Source organism: Callospermophilus lateralis, chromosome 9 (genome assembly GCF_048772815.1).
Source record: "Callospermophilus lateralis isolate mCalLat2 chromosome 9, mCalLat2.hap1, whole genome shotgun sequence".
Classification (NCBI taxonomy): domain Eukaryota; kingdom Metazoa; phylum Chordata; class Mammalia; order Rodentia; family Sciuridae; genus Callospermophilus; species Callospermophilus lateralis.
In genome coordinates this window covers 11,212,669-11,234,185 of record NC_135313.1, presented here as the reverse complement: position 1 = coordinate 11,234,185, position 21,517 = coordinate 11,212,669, and the positions used below count along the sequence as shown (strand labels likewise).

At 39.6% G+C, this 21,517-nt stretch overlaps 1 protein-coding gene across 1 annotated transcript in view; it reads left to right on the top strand.

Annotated features, from left to right (window-relative positions):
• The first annotated feature begins 291 nt into the window (after positions 1 to 291).
• The window catches only part of Col4a3 (collagen type IV alpha 3 chain), a 129,546-nt gene continuing 108,320 nt past the window's right edge, over positions 292 to 21,517 (top strand). Inside the window, exon 1 of the mRNA XM_076866422.2 lies at positions 292 to 378. Coding sequence (XP_076722537.2) covers positions 292 to 378 — 87 coding nt within the window. The remainder of the gene's footprint in view (positions 379 to 21,517) is intronic.

Genomic DNA, 21,517 nt, shown 5'->3' with positions numbered 1-21,517 from the left:
CCTTTCTCGCTTCCTGGGCACTATGCCCAGTAGAAGGGACAGTGCCTGGTGAGTTGGGAGGGAGAGGGACGAGGGCGGGACCTGAGCCACTTCTTCCCTCCCTTGGAGCCACCACCAAAGCCTGGATGGGGAGGGACGGACCGCGCGGCTGAGCTCTACAAAACCCGTGCCAGAGGGCTGGCCAAGCGAGCTTCGCACCAGGGGCTTCCCAGCCCGCACCGCGCAGGGGACGCGGTCTCCTGAGAGCCTGTGGGCCCCGGGACACGCTGGAACTCCGAGCCGGCGCCCACCATGCGCCCCGGGTCCTTACGGAGGCCGCCGGCACTCCTGCTTCGACTCCTGCTGGTGCTCCTGGCGGCCGCGCCCGCGGCGAGCAAGGTGAGTACCTGCTGCGCGCCCCCCACTGCCGCACTGGGATCCTCACCCCGGGTGTACGCGGGTCCCGCCGACCCCACCCGCAGGGGCGCTGTCCGGGAGCCGCTGCCTGGCCACTGGCGCAGCTGGGGCTCCACGCAGGTCGCGACTGGCAGCGCTCAGAGAGGAGCCAGAGGGTATGCCCGGGAACAGGTGGAATGAGCGGCGCTGGAAGACAAGGCGAGGAGGGGGCCTGTCCAGGCCGTTAGGAGACAGGGATGAAGAGGAAAGGCTTCCAGAGGTCAGTAAGTAGGTAGATCTATAGAAGGATCCGTCCGTCCACAGGCGGATAGATAACTGCCGCGGTGATACTTGAGAACACCGGATACAGGGATGCGCAACTTGAGGTCGGTGAAGCACAGCCGGCAGCTGTGGTGGCTGGAAGCGCCCAGGACTGAGGACTGGGAGGAGAAACCTGCGGGGAGTCCCAGCCCTGCTCATCCTAGTTATGACCTCACCCTCACTCTTTCTGGGGCTTAGTGTCCTCCTTGTCAAAACTTGGCCTTCGGTGTTCCATTGACTGTGGGAAAGCTAGTGGCATCACTGAAAAATTAAGAAAACTTGTATCAGGATAAATTAAGCAATATCATCGATTTGATTTCTGTTCAGAGTTTAAGTGACACTGGGTTCATTTAAATCCACCCCATAGTTCTTATTCTTTAGCATTGAAAATAAAGTCTCCTCAAAACTATTATGCCTCCTAGAGTCGACTGACTTGATTTTAATTTGTGGAAGTGAAATTTAATTTCTCAGATGCTTCATGTTATTTTTACGCTTAAATGTTAATTGGGATGATAACATGGTCTATCAAGTTTTATTCAAAAGATGAGCAGATATTTTACAGATTCTGTGATTGATAATGGATTGGAAACTAACAATCACAGTATTCCTTATGTGTTCCAAGAAAAGAGTTTCAGAGCCTATGGCCTCATATAATCCCCGTTTTTTTCTATTTAAATTAAATTTTAAGACATTATAGATGCAGCTAAAACTCTTCTCTCATTTTCCCAGAGGTATCCATTCTACCACTTCCATGTTTCTTTTCAAACAGTTTCTATGCATTTACATACACATATATGAACAAACAGTATGTTTAGGTTTTTAATGTGGTATCATTCCATACTACATATATGTACATGTACATATAAATGTACATTTTTGCAACTTATAAATCTATGTCATATTAAAGATTTACCTCTTTTTTTTCCACTATGTTGCATAATTTTCCCCAATATGCCAAGTTAATTGAACCATTGCCCTATTGATTTACATTTAGGCTATTTAGTGTTTCACATTCTAAAGGATTTTTGTAATCCAGTTAATCTCTTCATGTACTTGGCTCTAACAGAAATGCATTTTTCATAGATGAGGAATGCCTAGTCTAGGTCGTTAAATACTGCTGGGCATGATGGATATAACTCATGCAAATCAGTGAGGATTATCTAACAGCTTCAACTGGAATAAACACATCTTAGAAGTAAAAAAACCTAAGGGAACTGTATGTTGTGGGAGGGCATGGGAAAGGGTTCCAGAGCAAGGTTTGCACATGTTTCTGAGCTCAGAAGGAAATTCGGGAAGGTAGAGGAATCACACTCCTATAGAGATCAGCCAGTGACCATACAACCTGCAGACAAGCCATTTTAAATTATATTGTTGTATTCACTTAGATTTTGCATGTAGAATTTTCTGTTTTGAGTTTGGCCAAATCTTGGCACCTTCTTGCTTTAATTAATATCATAATTAATTAATTAATATTATAATGAATATTTTTTTATCATCATTTGCAATAAGTCTTTGTTATAAACTTCAAGGATTATCATTTCCATTGCATCTGCTGAAGTAGATAGAAAATATGCCATCAAAATCGTGAAATGGGTCTTTACCTTCTGGAGAAAAGGAATTAACAGTTAATTGGGTGACGTGTGCTAACATGACTTCCTCCACAAACTATCTGATGCTGATGAAGGCAGTTGACCATTTTGGGCCTCAGTTTTCTCACCTGTGAATTGGGGGTTTTGAAACCCCTATTAGGCCAGCAGTCAGAGTCATAAGAGAAGCACCCAAGTAAGAGGAAACCTTCAGAGCCAACTGGCTGTTGGCATTCCAGAATTCAGGCCCAGTTGTGCCCAAACACTTCAAAAGTGAAGCTGGGAATCTATTTGGTATTAGAAATATCTCAAATTCTAAATATTAGCAACTACTTGTTTAAAAACAAAAAGTCCATAATGAGAGCCAAACAATGTATAAGTGAGAGCTAAATTTAGCCTCTGGGCATCATATTGATTATCTTTGTGCTACATTAGGTAAGACTACATTTTGCTCTAAATTTCTGCAGTTTTACTTTAGCATTGAACAAAACAGGAAGACCACAGTGGTGTTGACCCTTCAAGCGAGTTTAGACAGGGTGGAACTGTCCTCCCACACAATCTGTTCCGGAGCACCCAGAGTGAATGCCTCTGCCCTTGGCTCAGCATCAGCTCCAGGCGGGCTGTTCGGCACGCTCTCTGGCACACTCTCAGGTTGTATAGCCGGCCCACTCAGCTCACCCACTGGAGACTGGGAGGTGCTCTGTTGTTACCCCAGGTCATCTGTGTGGCAGAGCAGGTACAGGGAGCCCTTCTTTCTCTCTGGATAGGTGAGGTTCACCAACTGAGACATCAAGGGTTATCCTTCCATACTGGGTCTTGAATTCCAGGCAGGGCTGGACTGTGAAGGGCAAAGAGCAAGGACTGTCAAAACGCTCTAGAAAGGATGCTGTCTCACCTGATGGCATTTTAAATTTAGAAACTTCAGCCGGACTCGAAATCATTTCAAACAAGCGAAAAGTAATGCATCCTGCACCAATTTGTCTGAGATTCAGCAAATGTTAATAAACTTTGGCTTCTTGGCTTAGATTTCTCTCTTCCCATACACACTTTTGTACTTACGCTTTCTGAGTGTGTGTGCGTGTATGCGTGTGTGTGCAGTCCCAGTAAAAAGTAAATATTATTGTTTTGCGGTCTTTCAAATGTAATAAATAGCTTCACATTATATATATGTATGTCTATGGAACTTGTCTTTTATCACTCATTATTATGTCCCTGGGTCCATGTTGACACATATTGATGTGATTTATTTGTGAAAGTATCTGCTACATAGTATCCAGTAATATAAATAAAGCCATTATTTTTCCCCCTAAATAGGGTTAAGTTTGCCTTCAAATTTTCATTTCACAAAGTTGCAATGCATGTGTTTGTATATATACCATCAAGACAACTAGAATTTGAATTCCTAGGTGGCTCATAGAGAAAGCATGTTTTAAATTTATTAGGAACTGCCACATTGATCTCCAAAAGAGTTGTATCATCAGTGAACCAGAGTACACATTTCCCTACATCCTTGGTAAAACTTGGTGTGTCTGAATGTTGATGAATGTAAACTGAGGGCTTGTTTGACTAGTGAGTTTGTGAACCTTTTTAGCCCTTAATTGGCCATATATAGTTCCCTTTGCATGAATTGCAAATACCACTTTCTGCTTATTTATCAACTGTGAGCTTTACCTTTTTGTTGCTAATTAATTGGAAGTTATTTACATATTTGGGCACAAAGTATTTGTCATTTATAGAAATCATTTTATTCTGATCTTTGGTTTATCTTTTTATTTAGTTTTTGGTGCCTTGATGTGTAAATGCTTTTTTTTTTTTTTTTTTTTTTTTTGATGTGTAAATGCTTTTTTTCCCCTTAATCTCAAACTTATTCATCCTTCTTCAACGTTTTGTCCTTTATACCTTGTTGAAGAAATTCTTTTCTGGGATCCTGATGATGTTCTCCTGTGTTTTTTTGTTAGTTTAAAAAAGTTTTATAGTTTAAATTCTTTTTAATCCTGGAATTATTTTCTGCGTATGGAGTATGACTATATCTTTTTTGATATAGATAACAAATTATCCCCCATTCTTTACCAGCTACAGCATTCTTTCCTTCGGCTTTTCAGTGTTACATCTGCAGACATGTATATAGTGAGCATCAATTCACATGGAGTTAATTAGTAAGCTCTCTGTTCTCTCCCCCTCCCTGCCCCTTTTTGCCTCTACATCAGTACCAGATCAGTTTTGATTACTAACTTTATGCTAAACCTATACCTGATAGGACAGAGCGGTTACCTCTGCTATTATTATTTTCTTTAAAATTGTTTAGTTTTCTTTTCTCTGTGCTCCATTGACTGAAGTTTGACAAGCATCTGCTTGTCAAAGTTTCATTTCCTTGTGCCCTGTAGCTGAAGACCTGAATTTTCATTGCTATATTGTATGTATAAAAACAATGTATTTTTCCATTCTGCAATTGATTAATGAATTCAAGGCAGAGGCCATTACAAGTAATGTTGCCACATGTATCTTTATTTAAATGGGTTAATTTTCTTACAATGTTTTAGTTTTTGTTTCTTTAGTTTCTAATTTTTTTATATTCTTGGTGTTATTGTAAATGACATATTTAAAAATTTTAACAGCCTATTAAAGAAATAATAAAACATGGTTTAATTTATTCAAAACATATATACACATATATGTGTGTATATATATATATATATATATATATATATATATATATATATGTGTGTGTGTGTGTGTGTGTGTGTGTGTGTGTGTGTATACACACTGGAGATTGAACCCAGAGACAGTTTATCACTGAGCTATATCCCCATCCCTTTTTATATTTTATTTTGAGACAGGTTCTAACTAAGTTGCCGATGACCTTACTAAATTGCATAGACTGGCTTTAAACTTGCACTCTTCCTACCTCAACCTCCCAAGGTATTACAGGCATATACCACTGTTCTTGGTTTGAATTTTATATTTTGATTTTGATCCAACAACTTTGAAAAATTCAACTGCACTTAAGGCTAAAAAATTTCTGCCTTAGCTGCATCACACAAATTTTTAATAAGTAGTATTTTAATATCATTAAGTTCTAATAGTTTTTCTAATATTTGTTCTGTGGGTTATTTAGGTGTTTATTCCTTAATTTCCAAACACATGAAGATTTTCTAGTTATCCTTTTGTGACTGAGTTGTGGTAACGATTACATTGTGACTTCAAAGGTTTCTATATAGGTCAAGGTTTTTGATCATATTGTTAAAATTACAGTGAGTGAGTGCATGGATATTTAATATGCAATTCAGGTTTTAATCAAATCTTTAAAATTCTCAGCCATCACATTTTTATGTCTAGAGAGACATAAAATTCTCTCTAATCTTGGCAGCTTGTTAGACACAGGCTGGGCCTTCTGCTTTTTCCTTCTACTTCTCCTTATTCTGATCTAGAAATAAGATACCTTTCACATGCTGCTTAGATATTCTTGGCCTCATCTTTATAGAACTATGGCTCCCCCACCTCCCACCTTGACTACAGATTTTACATAAGCACATGCCGATGCTTCCTCTAGGCTGTGTCCCTCAGCTTCCCTATTGTATGCTAGAAATGTGGGGCTTTAAGGTCTGTGGAGCAAATCTTTCACCAATGGGAAACCAGAGCCATTGGGTAAATTCTTCTCCCATGAAGAACTGTCCTGAGTACAGAGTGTCACTCACACTCTGCGAACAGTCCCCAGAGACCATGCATCAGTTGTATAGTTCACATCAGCTTTGTTCTACTTCCTGAGGGTCCAGGCCCATGATTTAATCTCTTTTCTCTCTCCAGACCACATGCTGTGAAATCCCCTTACGTGCATCTTCCAATTCTTTAATTCTCTCTTCTGCTCTTTTTAACTGTCTATGTATTTTCAATCAACTGTAACTTTACAGTAATGATAAAGCACTCTAAAATGATTTGATGCACATCATGACATAAGTCTATTAATTAACAGCTCTTAAATGTCTGTTTGCTTATCTTAAAGCAGAAGCAGCAGATTTAATCCTCAGGAATTTATGAAGATCAAGTTATTTAACACAGTAATGCACACTTACCACACCTGTGATAGGAAACATTCCATAAATGTTCAATGTGATCATTGTCATTCATTGATCTGATCTTCAATGACCAGTCTTATTTCTAGAAGTTCTCTTTGGAGTCCATCTGTTCTCTTATGTTGTGTTTTTCTCCCCATATTTTTCTTCCTTCTTTATGCTTTTAGTCATTTTACAAGTATCTCTATTATTTTTCTGCTTCTTGTTCTAACTTTTAACATCTGGAGTCTATCATCTTATCTCTTCTGTTTGTTGACTCTTTCTCATGGGGAGACATTGTGAGAAAGAGACTTGGGAACTGAGCTTCCTCTGTCATAATAGCCTGCACCACCCATTTGGCCTCACGGCTCACAGATTGGAGCTGTCTTATCCTTGAGACAAAAACAGCAAAGTGACTCTGTGGCTTCCTAGGGATTTCTCCCTATTAAGATGGGATCACATAGTACTGGTCTGGAGAGAGGAACATCAGCTTTGGTCTGGATGTTCTAAAACTCATGCATTGAAATGTAACCCCAAGGTGATGGTGTGGAGTTAGGTCAGAATTTTGGGAGGTGAACTGAAGTAGTGTCCTTACAAAAGAGGCCCAAGGACACTTGTTTGCCTTTTCTAACATATGAAGGCACAGTGAGAAGGTGCCATCTTTGAAGCAGACACTGAATCTGCTGGCACTTTGACCTTAAACTTCTTAGCCTTCACAACTGTGAATAATAAATTTCTATTGTTTATAAATTACCCAGACTAAGGTATTTTGTTATAACAACCTGAATACACTAAGACAGGGTCACCCTCCTCCCATCCCTCCTACTGCTCACTTTCTGAAACATACTAGACTTCTGTTTGGTGAGGCAGGGGTCAAGACCAACAAGGACACATCCACCCCCTCTCTCCTCCTGACCAACTCAAGGCTTTTGTTCCTTGAGTATTTCTCTGAGGTGAGAAGAGTTGGTTTGTTTTTATGCTTGATCCTTGGAAAAATTGTGAATTAAGTGCAGTTTGTCTTTATGCTTCTCTTGCAGTTTCTGTTGTGTTACCCAGAACACGGCATTAAGGGCCTGGTGTTAACTGTAAGGAGTGTTAGCTCTGTGAAGTGTTGTAATTGAGTAAAGCATGGAAGCCGGGCAGCGTTTGTTTGACTCTGGCCTGGGAATGTCGTGTGTTCCTTCCTCTGTGTGGAGTTGATCATGCTTGTGCTGTGGTCTTCAGGCAAGAAGCAGCCATCCATCAAGGGGGAAAGGATATTCCAAGATCAGTAAAAACACTCGGTCTTCTGAGCAATTTTGTTCCACAGAGTTTATATCTGGCCTCAGCCTAAACTTTTTAGTCATAACAGATTTTCACCATAGGTCATTTATTTCACCTCTGTTTTCAGTTTGAAGGAAACTGGGATGACATCGTGCTCTTGATAGAAGAGCCATTTTCCTGCCCCCATGATCTTGCGTTGTCTTCATCTCTGAAAGCCTGGACAGCCTGAAGGTTTGTGGAGAGACTTTGAGACAATGTCGGTGAACTCCCAGCACTAGCTAGGTGTGGAAGTACAGGTGGACCCTGTGGGAGTCTACCTGGGACGTGCATGCTATGGCATTATGTTTGCCAACAGCTCCAAATATGAAACCCAAGGCCTTATTGACTAGTGTGTATGATGGAGAAAAATCCATGTTTGCAATGTTTAGAGACTGAATCTGTCAATGTCTGCCTTAGCCTGGCCTGTTAGACACAGTACTGTGGACTGACTGGCTTGAATAAACACTTATTTCTCACAGGTCTGGAGGCGGGGACTCTAAGATCTGGGTGCCAACACATGTGGGTGCGGGTGAGGATCTTCTGCCTGGCACACACTGCCAACTTCTTGTTGTATCCTCATATAGTTGAGAAAGAGAGCCGGCTCTCTGGCTTTCTTCTAATAAGGGCCCTGATCCCAAGATGAGGACTCGGCCTTCAAGACCTCACCTAAACCTAATTACTCCAAAGTTCCCATCTCCAAATACCACCGCATTCGGAGGCATGGCTTCAACGTACAAATTCTGGTGGTATACAAACATTGCCCACAACATCATAACATTCTGCCCCTTATTTATTTCAAGGTTTGTTACAGAGAGTGCCTTGACGCTCTCTGACCAAAAAAAATTGATATGAGAATATTTGCCTAATGAAGCAGTTGAAGCTTGGTTGACCTCCTGTGAAAGTCACAGTTTATAACCTTTAGTGGTAATGTAGTTAATTTCTATAGTAAAAATTCTCAGTATTGTACACCAGTAGAAATTAGAAACTATCAAAAAATCTCAATGTAACAGAAAACTCTTTGCTTTTCTTGGCAAAATGGGTTAGAACTGTGACTTTGTTGTGACAAAACATGCATAAATCTGGAAGAAAATTCTGTTTGTCTCTGGAGATGAGAACTCTGGCTGTTGTCTTCCCAAAGCATCCAGGTCAGTCTTTCCATTCTTCCTGAATTCCCTCACACAACTGCTAGTTAAGATCTTCAGCTTCAGTATGTTTTCTAGCCAAGACTGAATTAAATTGTATGGGCTCTATAATTTTCCACCTCACATACTTTCAGAACTCTGGGTATATAAACATCTATGATCTTGCCACAGAAGTATAATGTGAGCCATGACTATGAGCTACATATGTCATTTTAAATTTTCTAGGTGCCACCTGAAAAAATTGAGAGAAGTGAATTTGTATGTATGTATATAATATACAATATATTTTCACTAACACTTCTATAATATTATCATTTCAATATGTGATCACTATTAAAAGCATTGTTGAGATATACTATTGTCTGTGTGTTAAATTATAAGCCAAATGATCACTAGTGTCCAGCCAGGTAAGAGGCTTAGTGCTATCCTGAACAAGTTAGAAAAGAGTTCTACTTTTAATAGTCTGAATATGGTAATAATACACCCAAAGTGCTCGACACCATGCCTGGTACAGAGTAAATAACCAGCCTTTATATTCTATTGACTATAATGTCATTACTAGTATTAAAAGCCAGCAGGGCATGGACAGGATATGGGCCCTGGGACAGGTGCTGGTAAATGGACAGCAGCCCAATAAGCAGATGACCATGTACCTAGGGATTGAGGTGCTCCTAGGAGGGAAAGGATGGAGAATCAGACCATGTGGTCCTGACCACAGGGAGGGGAATTGAGCAGCCTTTCTGAGGATGTACTCAAGGCTGAGGCTGGACTTGGAGGCAGCCCTGTCAAGTGCTGAAGGCCAGATCCTCTCACACACAGATGGACTGATTTTATCGCTCCTAGGTTGTCAAAGAATAAACTGAGAACTTAAAAACAGGTAAGCAAATAAAATTTAAAAATTGAGCTTATTTATTTGCAGCAAAGGGAATGCACATGCATGAAAGAATATGATGAGTTTTTTAAGAGAGGCACAGTGAAGTAGCAGGGTGTCAGGGTACCACAAAAAAGGGTAGATTCACTGTGCTTAGCTTAATTAAGGATTGAAAATTGCTTGTGGACAGTGTGTGGATTATACAGCTTTTCATTATTATAATAAAGTACCTGAGGCAGGTAACTTCATAAATAAAACAGGTTTATTTTGGCTCATGATTTTGGAAGCTGAAAGTCCAAACAACATGGCTGGCACAGGTTCTGGCAAGGGCTCCCCTTGGCTGCATCACATCATGGCAGGAGTGTGCACTTATCTCTGTGTGTGGTCTCTCTCTCTCCTTACAAAGCCACCAGGATTCAATCATGGGGATTCACATGAGTGACATAATCAAATCTAATTGCTTCGCAAAGGGCCCATCTCTAAACACCATAGTTGAATTCAGTTTCCACCCTCTTAATCCCATTAACATAAAACTATGAGGATTAAGCTCTTGCATGAGTTCTGGGGGACTAATCACATTCAAACCATAATAGGGTAGTCTAAGTCTGCAGACCTGTATGTGCTGATTATGGTATAACTTTATTGTTTACTCTCAACAAATTAGCATTTTAGCAAAAGAGAGACAGTGCGGGGCACTTCTGCCATTCACAAGACAGCTGTTGCTTTGGTAATGACTTCACAGTGTGGTTTGGGAGTGAGCCCACCCATAAAGTGGTGTGATAAAATGTTCTTTTGTTCTTGTCAACATAACTCTGTTATTCTCTTTGCAATCTCATCGGGATGGGTCTGAATTTGCTGAATGTGATTGTGAAGCCCAGGGCAGGAATTAGAAACTGAACCAAAGAACTCTTGTCTCAACTGATGTAGGATCAGACCAGAGAAGTTCCAAGATGGAAAAATGAGATCCAGTTAAACCAAGTGGGAGGAAGTGACAAGCCCCTCAGAAGGAGAGGAAGGGAGAGAATCCATCCAGATCAACAGGGCAGCTGCTCAACCTGTCCCTGGTAGTGGATTCAGTGCAATTAATTTGATAATCATTATATACACAGAGAATAAGATTAAAACTCCAGCTCAGTGTATACAATATCAGATAAGCCACATATCATGTTAGGTTATGTGTATATAGATATAAGTTTGCATACATATATACTTAAAGATATTTCATATTCTCAAAATTTTTCATTAATCATTTGAGTGAGCAAATTATTTTAAACAGTGCAATCTTCAGAGCTATTTAAAACATAGTCATTTAAAAATATTGTACCTTTCTGGTGGTAGTTTGAGGTAAGTTAGGAGCCTTCCATTTTTAATCTTGAAGATCCATGTTTGTTAATTACATAGTCTCTCTAAATTGCTTCCTTAGAAGAGGGATCCCAATGTTTTAAAATGAGTTGAGTGTATTTAGAAACATTAAAGAGATTTGTCATTATGTAGACAAAACAGTCAGGTCACTGGATTTTTTTCTCCACCAGGATATTTTTGTTGTTACATGAATTTCCCAAGGAAAAGCTTGTATAAGTAAGAAGTTGAGAAATCTGTATTATTCTTCCTTTGTATCAAATGACAAACTATATCTGAAGAGACTCAAAACAACAAGGCAAGATGTTTATTTTCTTTGTAATGATAGAATAATTTTATTATGTTTATTTATGCTAAATATTCAAGTCTTGGATTTTTAAAAATTCTCTGTGTGTTGTACAAAATTTGGAAAATGATTCAAAGTGTACATAAATAAAGAAATAAAAATTAGCTATAATCATATTACTCCAAAATTGATTACTGTTAACATTCTGGTCTCTTCCCTTTCAGAATTTTTTTCTTTTTTATTTATTCATTTTTTTATTAATTATCAGAATTTTTTTATTCAACTTTTTTGAACTAATAATAGACAGATAAAAAAAAATTATAGCATAGGGATTGAACCTATGGGCACTCTATTATTGAACTACATCCACAGCCTTTTTCTTAAATTTTATGCCAGGGTCTTGCTAAGTCAGAAAGGCTCCCCTTGGACTTGCAATCTTCCTGCCTCAGCTTCCTAAGTAGCTGGGGATTACCAGCATGCACCACTGCACCTAGCTGTATCATTGATTTTTAATGTATTTTTCAAATGTCTACAGAGGACTTCATTAGGTGTTGAAAGCATCCTTATTGAGTAACTCTCTCTTATTGGATATTTTATTCATTTCCAATTATTTAAAAATATAGCTAACATAGGCCTTTTTGAAAAGAAACATTTACTAAAATCATATTTTAATAATTATGTATGTAGATGTTTTCTTATCAAATGTCTGACTCGTGCATTTCTGAGAGTTAGATGGTAAGTTAATGTCATTCCTGATCTGCATATGAGTCTGATCCAAGCAACAGGTTCATGGAGAAAGTGAGCTTCTAATTGGGAGTTCTAGTGATTAGGAATATTTCTTTCCTACCCCAAACTTCCCAGATCACTGAAAAAGAATATCAGATGTCACTCTGTTTATTATTTAAATAACTAAGTAATATTTGAGATAAGATTAATTTTTAAAATGTTTTTGTTATGAGGGACAAATGACACTTGATATCCTTTTCCAACCAACAAATCAATTCCTTTTATTTCCTGAAATATTATTTGTCTCTGTAGTTAGGAAATAGTTTAACCTGTTCCATGTTATTGACCCTCCACAACTCCATGAAAACAGGTGCCATGTCTTACACTCTTTGTGATTCTAGTTCTCGGCATCACAGTCGACCTTGCGGGGGCTATCTGAGTCTTTGTGGAATTGGACCCGTGTTTCATGAAGCACTAAAACTGAAATGTCAGTGAAGATTTCGTAGATCCTTTAATCCTTTGGCATAAGAATGTAACACTGTTTTTCAAATGAAATATCGAATGCTTCATTGGTTAATTCAACAATTCAAATACTTTTCTATATTTTACCATACTCGGGGTACAGTGCTACATGCTGGGAACAAGGTAGACATAACAAACCTGATTGCTCCTGTGCTTGTGGAGTGGGCAGATGATGGACCCCGTAAGCCTGCACACAAGAAAATTTTACATTGCACAAGAGGGTTAATAGAGAAAAGCAAAATCAGAGTAGAGTTTAGAAGGAGGAATAGGATTGGTACACGCACAGAACAGTAAAATGGGGGACACTTTATTTAGAAAACTTCTAAGTACAAGGGTGCCATGAAGCAGTAAGATTTTATTGACTTAAAAATAGTTTATCTTCCAAAGTAAAGTACTTAAAAAGGTCGACAGTGAGTTCAGAAAGCAGCAAGCAGGGCTAGTGGGTGGAACTCATGCCTCTTCTGCCTTCTGTCTGGCTCCTGCTCTCCTCAACTCTTAGCCGCAGTGCTCCGAGGTGTGCACACGTGGACTGGGCTCTTCTTATCGTGCCATCGGAGGCAAAAGCAGATTCCACAATCCCTTCCAAAAAGTGATTAAAATGAAGAACAACCCTATGTCTCATGAGATAGAGTTCCCACGGGGGGAAGCCAGATGATGTGTCCCACACAGGTAGCAAGGCTCTCTAATTGCTGCAGATAAGGCTGGAAGAGACCAAGGGGGCGATTTGTGGAAAATGGCAGGTGCCCATGGAACCGTTCAGAGTTTCCACACAGGCCTTTCAGAGACAGAATCCTCAGAGCCCATGTGACCTGAATGAGCAGCATCCCCAGACCTATGAGGGCAATCATGCAGACAAAGCCATCTGAGGCATCCAGAGCCCTTCATCGTGTGCCAGAGAAAGACACTGCTCTGACGGTTTGGGACAAGTCACTCAAATTCCAAGACTCTCCATTTCCTCCATCATAAAAAGTGGCAGATAAAATCTGCCCCTTGTTTCCAGAAGTAATACAATTGAGCACATTTGCACACAGTCGAGCATTCCACAGATGCCAAGTATTACCGAGACAGGAATGAGTTTCAATATCAGAAAAGCAATAGTCCAAATATGTTTCTTATGCTCCTGTAATTCTCCTGTTATTTTGTGACCTAGGACTTCCTGGAATGTATTAAGGAGTTTTTTTATTTTCAAAAATATTATTCAGAGCATTCTTTACTGCTGGTATTTTCTAATAACTTTATTTGAAAACATCAGCAGAAATGGCATCCCTCCCTTACCACTATCCCCACACACACACAAAAAAATGGACAGTTATTTACCTTACACCATCCCATGTAAATACCAGTGATAAAACTCGGCCATGATTTCAAAGATTTTATCGTGTTTCTACTAAATACCTCTGCTAAATACTTGTTAATTATAGAGGTGCTCCTGAATCACATTTACTATGAATAACTTATTTCTTTCTTACCTTTAAAACATGGTTTTCTTTGACCTATATTTAAAACAGAAGCAATGGAACCTGCTTTGGTAGAAAGCCTCCCTCAAATTCCATTTATTTGCAACTAGATGCAAGAGGGTCAACAGTTTAAATTCATTTTGTACACATTCACAGAGCAGTTTAGGTACCATTCCCTGTGCTGAAGAAACTCTAGAAATATCCTTCAAACAAATGGTAAAGTCTTGTGAAATTTCAAAATGAAGTCACTGGAAGCAAGTGTCAGATTGGCCATGAATATTTTTCTATACACTGATCTTTTTTCCTAGCAATACATGGAAGGCAAGTCATTTATGAAGATTTGAATTATATGATACATGTAAAAACAAACAAAACCAAAAATTACCTCTATTGTAAGGACCTAAGGGTAAAAAATGTTGGTAGTTTGACATATTTGTATAAAAGATTGAATCATATCGCATAGAGGATTTTGTCTGCACATCCAATATTTCATACCAGACCCATCTAATTAATGTTAATTAGCCCCAACTAGTATAATGCTTTATTATACCACAAATTCTACCTGTCAAATAGATATATTATTAATACTAATAGTGAAAAAGTGAAATTATCCCAGATCTTGTCACTATAAATAGAGTTAACAGGTTTTTAAAATATATATAGTCTGTCTTCTTATTAATGAAATGTGTGATTTTTTGGGAGTTGAAAATTGAAATTTAAAACAATTTCCCAGTTTTTCCAGTGTTGATTCTAGAATAACCTGTCCATGCCCCATTGACTTCTTTCAGTTCTGCCCCAAAATGAACCAAAGTAATATTTTAGCTGGAACTAGTATTTCTCTGGAATACAGATCTTACAATGGAGCACACAGCTAGGGTCACAAATAAAACATGGTGGTTTTTGGTTAGTTTCCTTACTAGGGCCTGCAATCAGCCATAGATTAAAAAGACCCTGGCCTCCTCAGCCCATTATTGCAAGTGTCCCTCCACCTCCTATCAGCTAGGACTCTGTAATGAAAAGGTTCAGAGACCTTCCACTGGCCACCACCTTCAGACATCTGAATTGGTTCAAGATCAGCCCAATCATTGCAAGAGAATTTTCAATGTGTCAAAGAGCAACTTTCTCTTTTTCTATGTCACCCCACTCAACCCGTCCCCTCTTGCTCCTCTTGCCCACTTTTATGATCCCCCAGCAAGGGACAGTGGAGCCTAGAATCTATTAGACATTTTTTTAGATTTCTTGAGGTTGGACCTGGCTCAAAGGAAGCATCTAAAATAAAACTAAACCAATATCCTTATATACAGTTGAGCAGTAAGTTGATAATCATGAGACTGCATTATAATCTCAGCAGTAGATCGAATAGTGGCTGCATCAAAATCTCAAAAGTATAGTGTGGGAAAAAACAAACAAACAAACACCACTACCACCCCCACAAAATAGAAAAGACATGAAGACCCAAGGTTTTGTAATGCAGGAAAATGAAGGCAATTTTGACCTGCCCCTGTTGAAACAAAATATCTATCTGCCACCTCCTGAGCTATCATGTATATAATTCAAGAACTTTATGTATAAGCAAGTTAATATTTGCAATGTGTTTAACATATTATGATACAAAAACAGGAGACTAATACCAAATACTCTAGCATCCACCAACTAATCTACTGTAAATGATTTACCTGGCAGCGAGAAGCTGCCCCAAAGTCAGACCTGTTTTCCCCTGAGACAGCTGTGCTTTCTGATGGGCTACATCATTGACTTGGTCTAAATAAACTGGACTCCATGTTGACTTCTGTTGTCATTATAAGTTTTTCTTGACCTCTAATCTTCCTGTATATTCAATATGAAGAACAAAGCATTTTTTTCTGAAATTGAAATGGTAGTTCCTGAGCAGAATGAATACGAGAGGGTGTTCCTCGTCGCCACCATAGCAAGCTGCACCCCTGCAACCCATTCTTGTGTGCATGATGAGGTTAGAATAAAACAAAGGATGGTTGACCCCAATCACACTTCCTCCCTGAACTCTAAATCCATCAATTCTCATTATTTTTAGCATGAGGACCCTTTTCTTAGGCAGAACTTTTTCACAGACCCAGACTCGTTTGAAATGACACATAGAAAGTTCTTCTTTATATCACCCACACCACCAAGAACAAGCTTTGCTGCTGTGGCCAAGTCGTTAAGTCGCTTTCCTTATCTATAAAATGACACCAGTCTATGGGATGCTGTGATGATCAAATGCACAGGACCTGCCATGTTGCCTGGCACGACAAGGAGCGTGTGGTGGTGGGTGGCAGTATTTGGCAATATTTGACCAAATCACCTTCCAGTGTTTGCCTAGGAGTCCGAACTCATTTAGCTTATTTTTAATCTCCCCTTACCACAAGCAGTAATGCCACAGTGACTTCCATGTTACCTGTTACCTGTACTGAGAGAGCAGTTTACCTGCTCATTTCTATAATGAGATTATGACTTAATTTTAATTTACTAATTGTTTCATATGACACTTAATTCACTTACCTTAGATTTGTTAAAAAAAAAAAAAAAAACTGACTTTGAAGCAACTTCTACATGAATAGGTTCTCTGGGAGTGTTTCCACAGGAAGAAGGAACAGTTTGTTGCTTGTTTTACCAGTTTTTAAAGTTTGGAATTGTAGGGGTAAATATCTTAAATTGTTCTACTTAAAATTAGCATGGGGGGAGCGGTAAAAAAAATCCCAGGGTAACCATGGCAACTATACAAAAGGATGATTCTAGAGAATTTTTCAAAAATGCTGTTTCACAAATTGTACAACATGGTGACTCCAATTATTAATAATATATTATATTCTTGAAAAATGGTAAGGAGTTGATCTGAAGTATTCTCCACCAAATGACATAGATGTGCATGTATCCATTAGCCTGATTTAGCCATGAGGAAATATATAGAGTTGTATATTCTAAAGCATCATGTTATACACAATAAATGTATACAATTTTTATATGAATTCAAAGAAAGAAAAAAAGAAAAGAAAATGGTGCACTGGGATGGTTTTTGGTTTAAGACTTCAAGTGAAATCAAGAGTTGGGAAGCAGACAGGAAGGAGATTGACTCAAATTGGGTAGATATTAAATTTGGCCAGGAGGACCCCAAACTAAGACGAAACAGTCTGTCCAAGGCCAGCGGTCAAGCAGATGGAAACCAGAAATACCGAAAACAGTGCTGTGAACATCTGCTCTTTTGTCCTGGGGTGCCACTTCAGTCTTACTTTTGGAAACTACCCTCCCTTCATGCCTGAGTGTCCCTTAGCCCACAGGTTGGGCACATGACTTAAGCCGAGCCAGACTGGTGCCCTCTTCCAGGAGTTTGAATCCTGAACTGACAGAGCAAAGAGCTTATTCATCCTGACAGCAGTGCCCTGCACAAACTTTGTTCGTTCTTGTACCTTGATCCTCACAACAGCCCTGGGGCTGGTCTTTTCTGAGGCCTGTTTATTTAGCTTTTCTTCAATATCTGTGAGCTGCCCTGTGTCATTCCAACAAATTCCTTTTTTATCATGGCGTTAGCCTAAATCATTCCTGTTGCTTACCATCTAAAAACCCTGGCGAGGTGTCAGGAATCCACACAATAGTCTGGCAGCAGAACTGGTGGGTCAGCAACGTTCTACCCCAGCTAAGGAGCCTCAGATTAGCATGTGAGGGCGGAGGTACCCCAGGAGGGACAAATTCAGGCCAACAAGTGCACATGGGCAAAGCCTTGCTAGGAAGCTCCCCCCGACAGTCACCCGAGATGAACTCAGAATTGTGAGAGCTGAGTTACTGATTCATTATTGCTTGTCACCAAACTCTGAGGCATTTCCAGTTTTGTAGACATCTAGTGTGACTATTAGCCCTGATAAAAATCAAGATTGACTCGATTGATCTATGAAGAGAAAGCAATGGTAACTACTGAAGTATCAGCTCCTCCCTAAATGGAACTTGGAATTGCCACTTGGCCTAGAACATTCCTAGAGGTGACCTTGCATGCCAGCTTGGGGTCCACTTCAGCTTCTGCTCAGCTGTGGTGCTCAAGAAGCTATGATCCTTTCTTCTGAGTCCAGAAGGACGAGCCAGTACTTTTGCTCTACTACTATATATTGGTATTTATTTCCAAGTCTATTTCCAGTAACATAACCTTCTACTTTGTTGGGCTTGCCTTTTCTTCTCCACAAACAATAATTTTAAAGTGGCTTCAAATAGCTTAAAATATGACATAGCAATGTATCCAATTCACACAAAAACAAAATCTGAACATGCTTAAAGTTCATACCCAGCACCAAACAAACCAAATAGAAAAATTTAAGTAATTGAAAATAACTAGATTTTTTTTTTCATTAGGCACATTTTGGAAAAATTCTCTCTAAATCTGTGAACACATTCTTGACCCCTGCTTTGCATAGCTGCCTCATTGGTCTTTTGACGTTGGTTTTAATTTATTTTTTAGAAGTGGATTCGGTCAACCAAATTATAAAAAATAAAAAGCTCCTGGACAAGTGCAAGGTTTAGTTGATTATTTATTAACCAAAAGATGGGTGATTTGAGGTGCTTTGAGGGCTCTTGGCAAATACCCCCAGGAAATTAGCATGTGGTGTTGCTATTCCCTATGCAAGACCAGATAAAATCTCCATATGGAGGAGTTAACTTTTAGCTATGTGAGAAAAGGAGCAATCTTACAAATTGTTCTTCCTCTTCGTATAAGGCAAACCAGTCCCTGCTCCGGGGAAAGCGGTGTCAAATGTAGGCTTAAGGTAGTCTATTCAAATATACAGGGAACATGTACTTCCATTAGTTTGTTATACAGTGCATCAGTTTCCCCCCATGCCCATCACCATCTTGCTATTTTAGTCTCTTGTAAATATTTAACCCTGAAGAGTTCGCTACCTCACTTCAAAAATTGTGATCATCGCTACAGAAAATAGTACTTTCCTGTCATGAGATAGGAGAGAAGTAAAAGAACTGAAATGAGGAAAGAAAGCCTTAGACCAGCAGTTCACAAGCATTTGTGTGAATGACAGTCCTTTAGGGAGTTTATTTGACAATGCAAATTTCCTAGCACAATCCCTGGGGATTCTGGCTCAGTAAGTCTATAGTGTGGCCTTGAGATCTGCACTTGACACAACCCAGTTCATTCTGGTACAGCTGGTCCTTGGAATTCTTGTAGAAACCTGTCCTCAGACTAGGGGAAGAGAGGAAATGCCTGCCTCTGTTGACATTGCCCTCTGAGGCCTGGATTCCAGTCCTTGAGTCCTTGGGGGAGTTTCCAGACGCTCAGTGAGCTGTGCCTCTTACAGGAAGTCTGCCTAGAGTTGAGTTCGAGGGCCCCCAGCAAAAGAGGAGTGAACTGTAATTTGTTCACCTGAATGGCTGGTTGTGTGTTACTCCTTCTGCCTGAAGTTTATTTTTCCCCCTTGAGGTGATGGGTGGTGGAGGATGAAAGGTTATTTGATTTGACTTGATTTTTTAAAAGATATTGTGACTTTGCTTCTACTACACAAAGGATTGGAAACGACATACATGTCCACCAAGAGAAGAAAACCTTAACAGTGATACTTTCTCACAAAGGAATAGTGCATGGAATCAAGATGGATGAATTGTCAGCATGGATCCGTGGACAGGGGAAGCAAGTTTTGGACAGATATACACAATGATTTGGGTGGATCTTTGCTATGCCTGCATTCGTGTTTCTTGCATACCCTTTGCTATAATTTGAATATGAAAGATTTTCCAAAGTCCCATGTGGTGAAGTTCTGGGCCTCTAGCCTATGGCACTACTGGAGGAGGACGGAAACTTTAGAAGTGGGGCCTAGTGAAAGAAGCTTATGTCATTGGGAGCTTGCCTTTAAACCTCTAATAACCCCAAGGGGACACTGGGACCCTGGCCCCTTTCTATCTCTGTTTGCCTCCAGCTGTCATTAGGTGAACAGCTCTTCTACCATGCATTCCTTCCATGATGTGCTGCCTTACCTCAGGACAAAAGGCAGTGGGGCCAACCTACTAGGGACTGAAACTTCCAAAACAGTGAGCCAAAGAAACTTTTCCTCTTGATAAATTGATTATCTCAGGTATTTGATCATAGCAACAGAAAACTTACTATTACACCTCTATCATAGAGCAATTATGAAAACTAAATAAGATAAAGCACATTCCATGGGGATACAATAAATCAAAGCCAAGAAAAATAGTTGATGTTAGGTCTTTAGATGGTAAGATTGGTGAAGACTGTTCAATAGTGATGATCACCATGACACCACTGTGTTGGCTCTCCCAACTAGGAATGCAATATCACCCTCCACAGGCCCAAACAAGGCCTGTGTTAATAGGGGTTTCTGTAGCTTTGCTCTCCTAAGGCCAGGGTAGTGCCGGAGCAGCCAATATTTGGGGGAATTTCAATTTGGGTGACCTAAGATCAGCATTACATAGGCTGCCATTTCTCACAATGAGTTGCTTCCTTCAGGCCAAACTTGGAGGGTGCTCAGTTTGGTTTTATTGTATTCATAAACTCTGCTATGTGTCGATGTTAATAAGATTGGTGTGTCATGGCAGAGAGTGCAGACCATTCATTTCTGAGGGTTAGACTATCAGATGAAATGTCCTTAGGGACACCAGTGGAGAACACAAAAACGTCCTGTCAGGCTGGGGATGCAGCTCTGTGGTAGGGCACTTGTCTGACATGCATGAGGCTCTAGGTTTAATCTCTAGCACCACAAACAAACAAACAACTACTGTGCCTTAGTCTGTTTAGACCACTATAACAAAATACCAGAGATGGTGTAGCTTATGAACAACAATATACTTCTTACTAATCCAGAGGTTGGGGGATCCAAGACACAGGTACTAGCAGATTCAATATATGTTCAGGGCCTATTTCTTGGTTCAGAGATGCCACCTTCTTGCTGTGACTCCACATGGGAGAAAGGGCAAACAAACCCCCTTGGGCCTACTTTAAATTACACTAATCTCTACCCTCATGACCTAATCATCTCCCAAAAGGCCCCAATTCAATACCATCACCATGGGGGTGAGGATTTCCACGTGTGGATTCGAGGAGGGTACATGTATTCAGGCCCTGGCTGCTCCCTTCATCATTTTCCTTCATAAATCAACCTGCAAGAACCACATCCATATGTATATACTTCGTAGATTCAATTAGCTGCATGATTGCATTTATTATTCAGTTTTGTTTTAGACAACGTGAAATACATGTAAATCTATGTAACAATGAATCATGTAAAAACTAGATAATATGGATTAAAGAAAAGTGCAGCTAATTTAGTTGGGTATAGAAGCTAGCGTTTGGTCATCCTCATAAACATACTTCCTTCTACACAATAGGTGCATACTAGACAAATATATATCCCAAAATCAAGCTTCATATTTAAATTTAACATATATTTTTGAAAAAAAAATGAGTTCACCAAGAAATAATCTTTTAAGAAGTAGATGCATATTTAAGCATCTACTGTATATTCAATGCAATTAGCAGGAAAATAAAATAATGCGTCAATC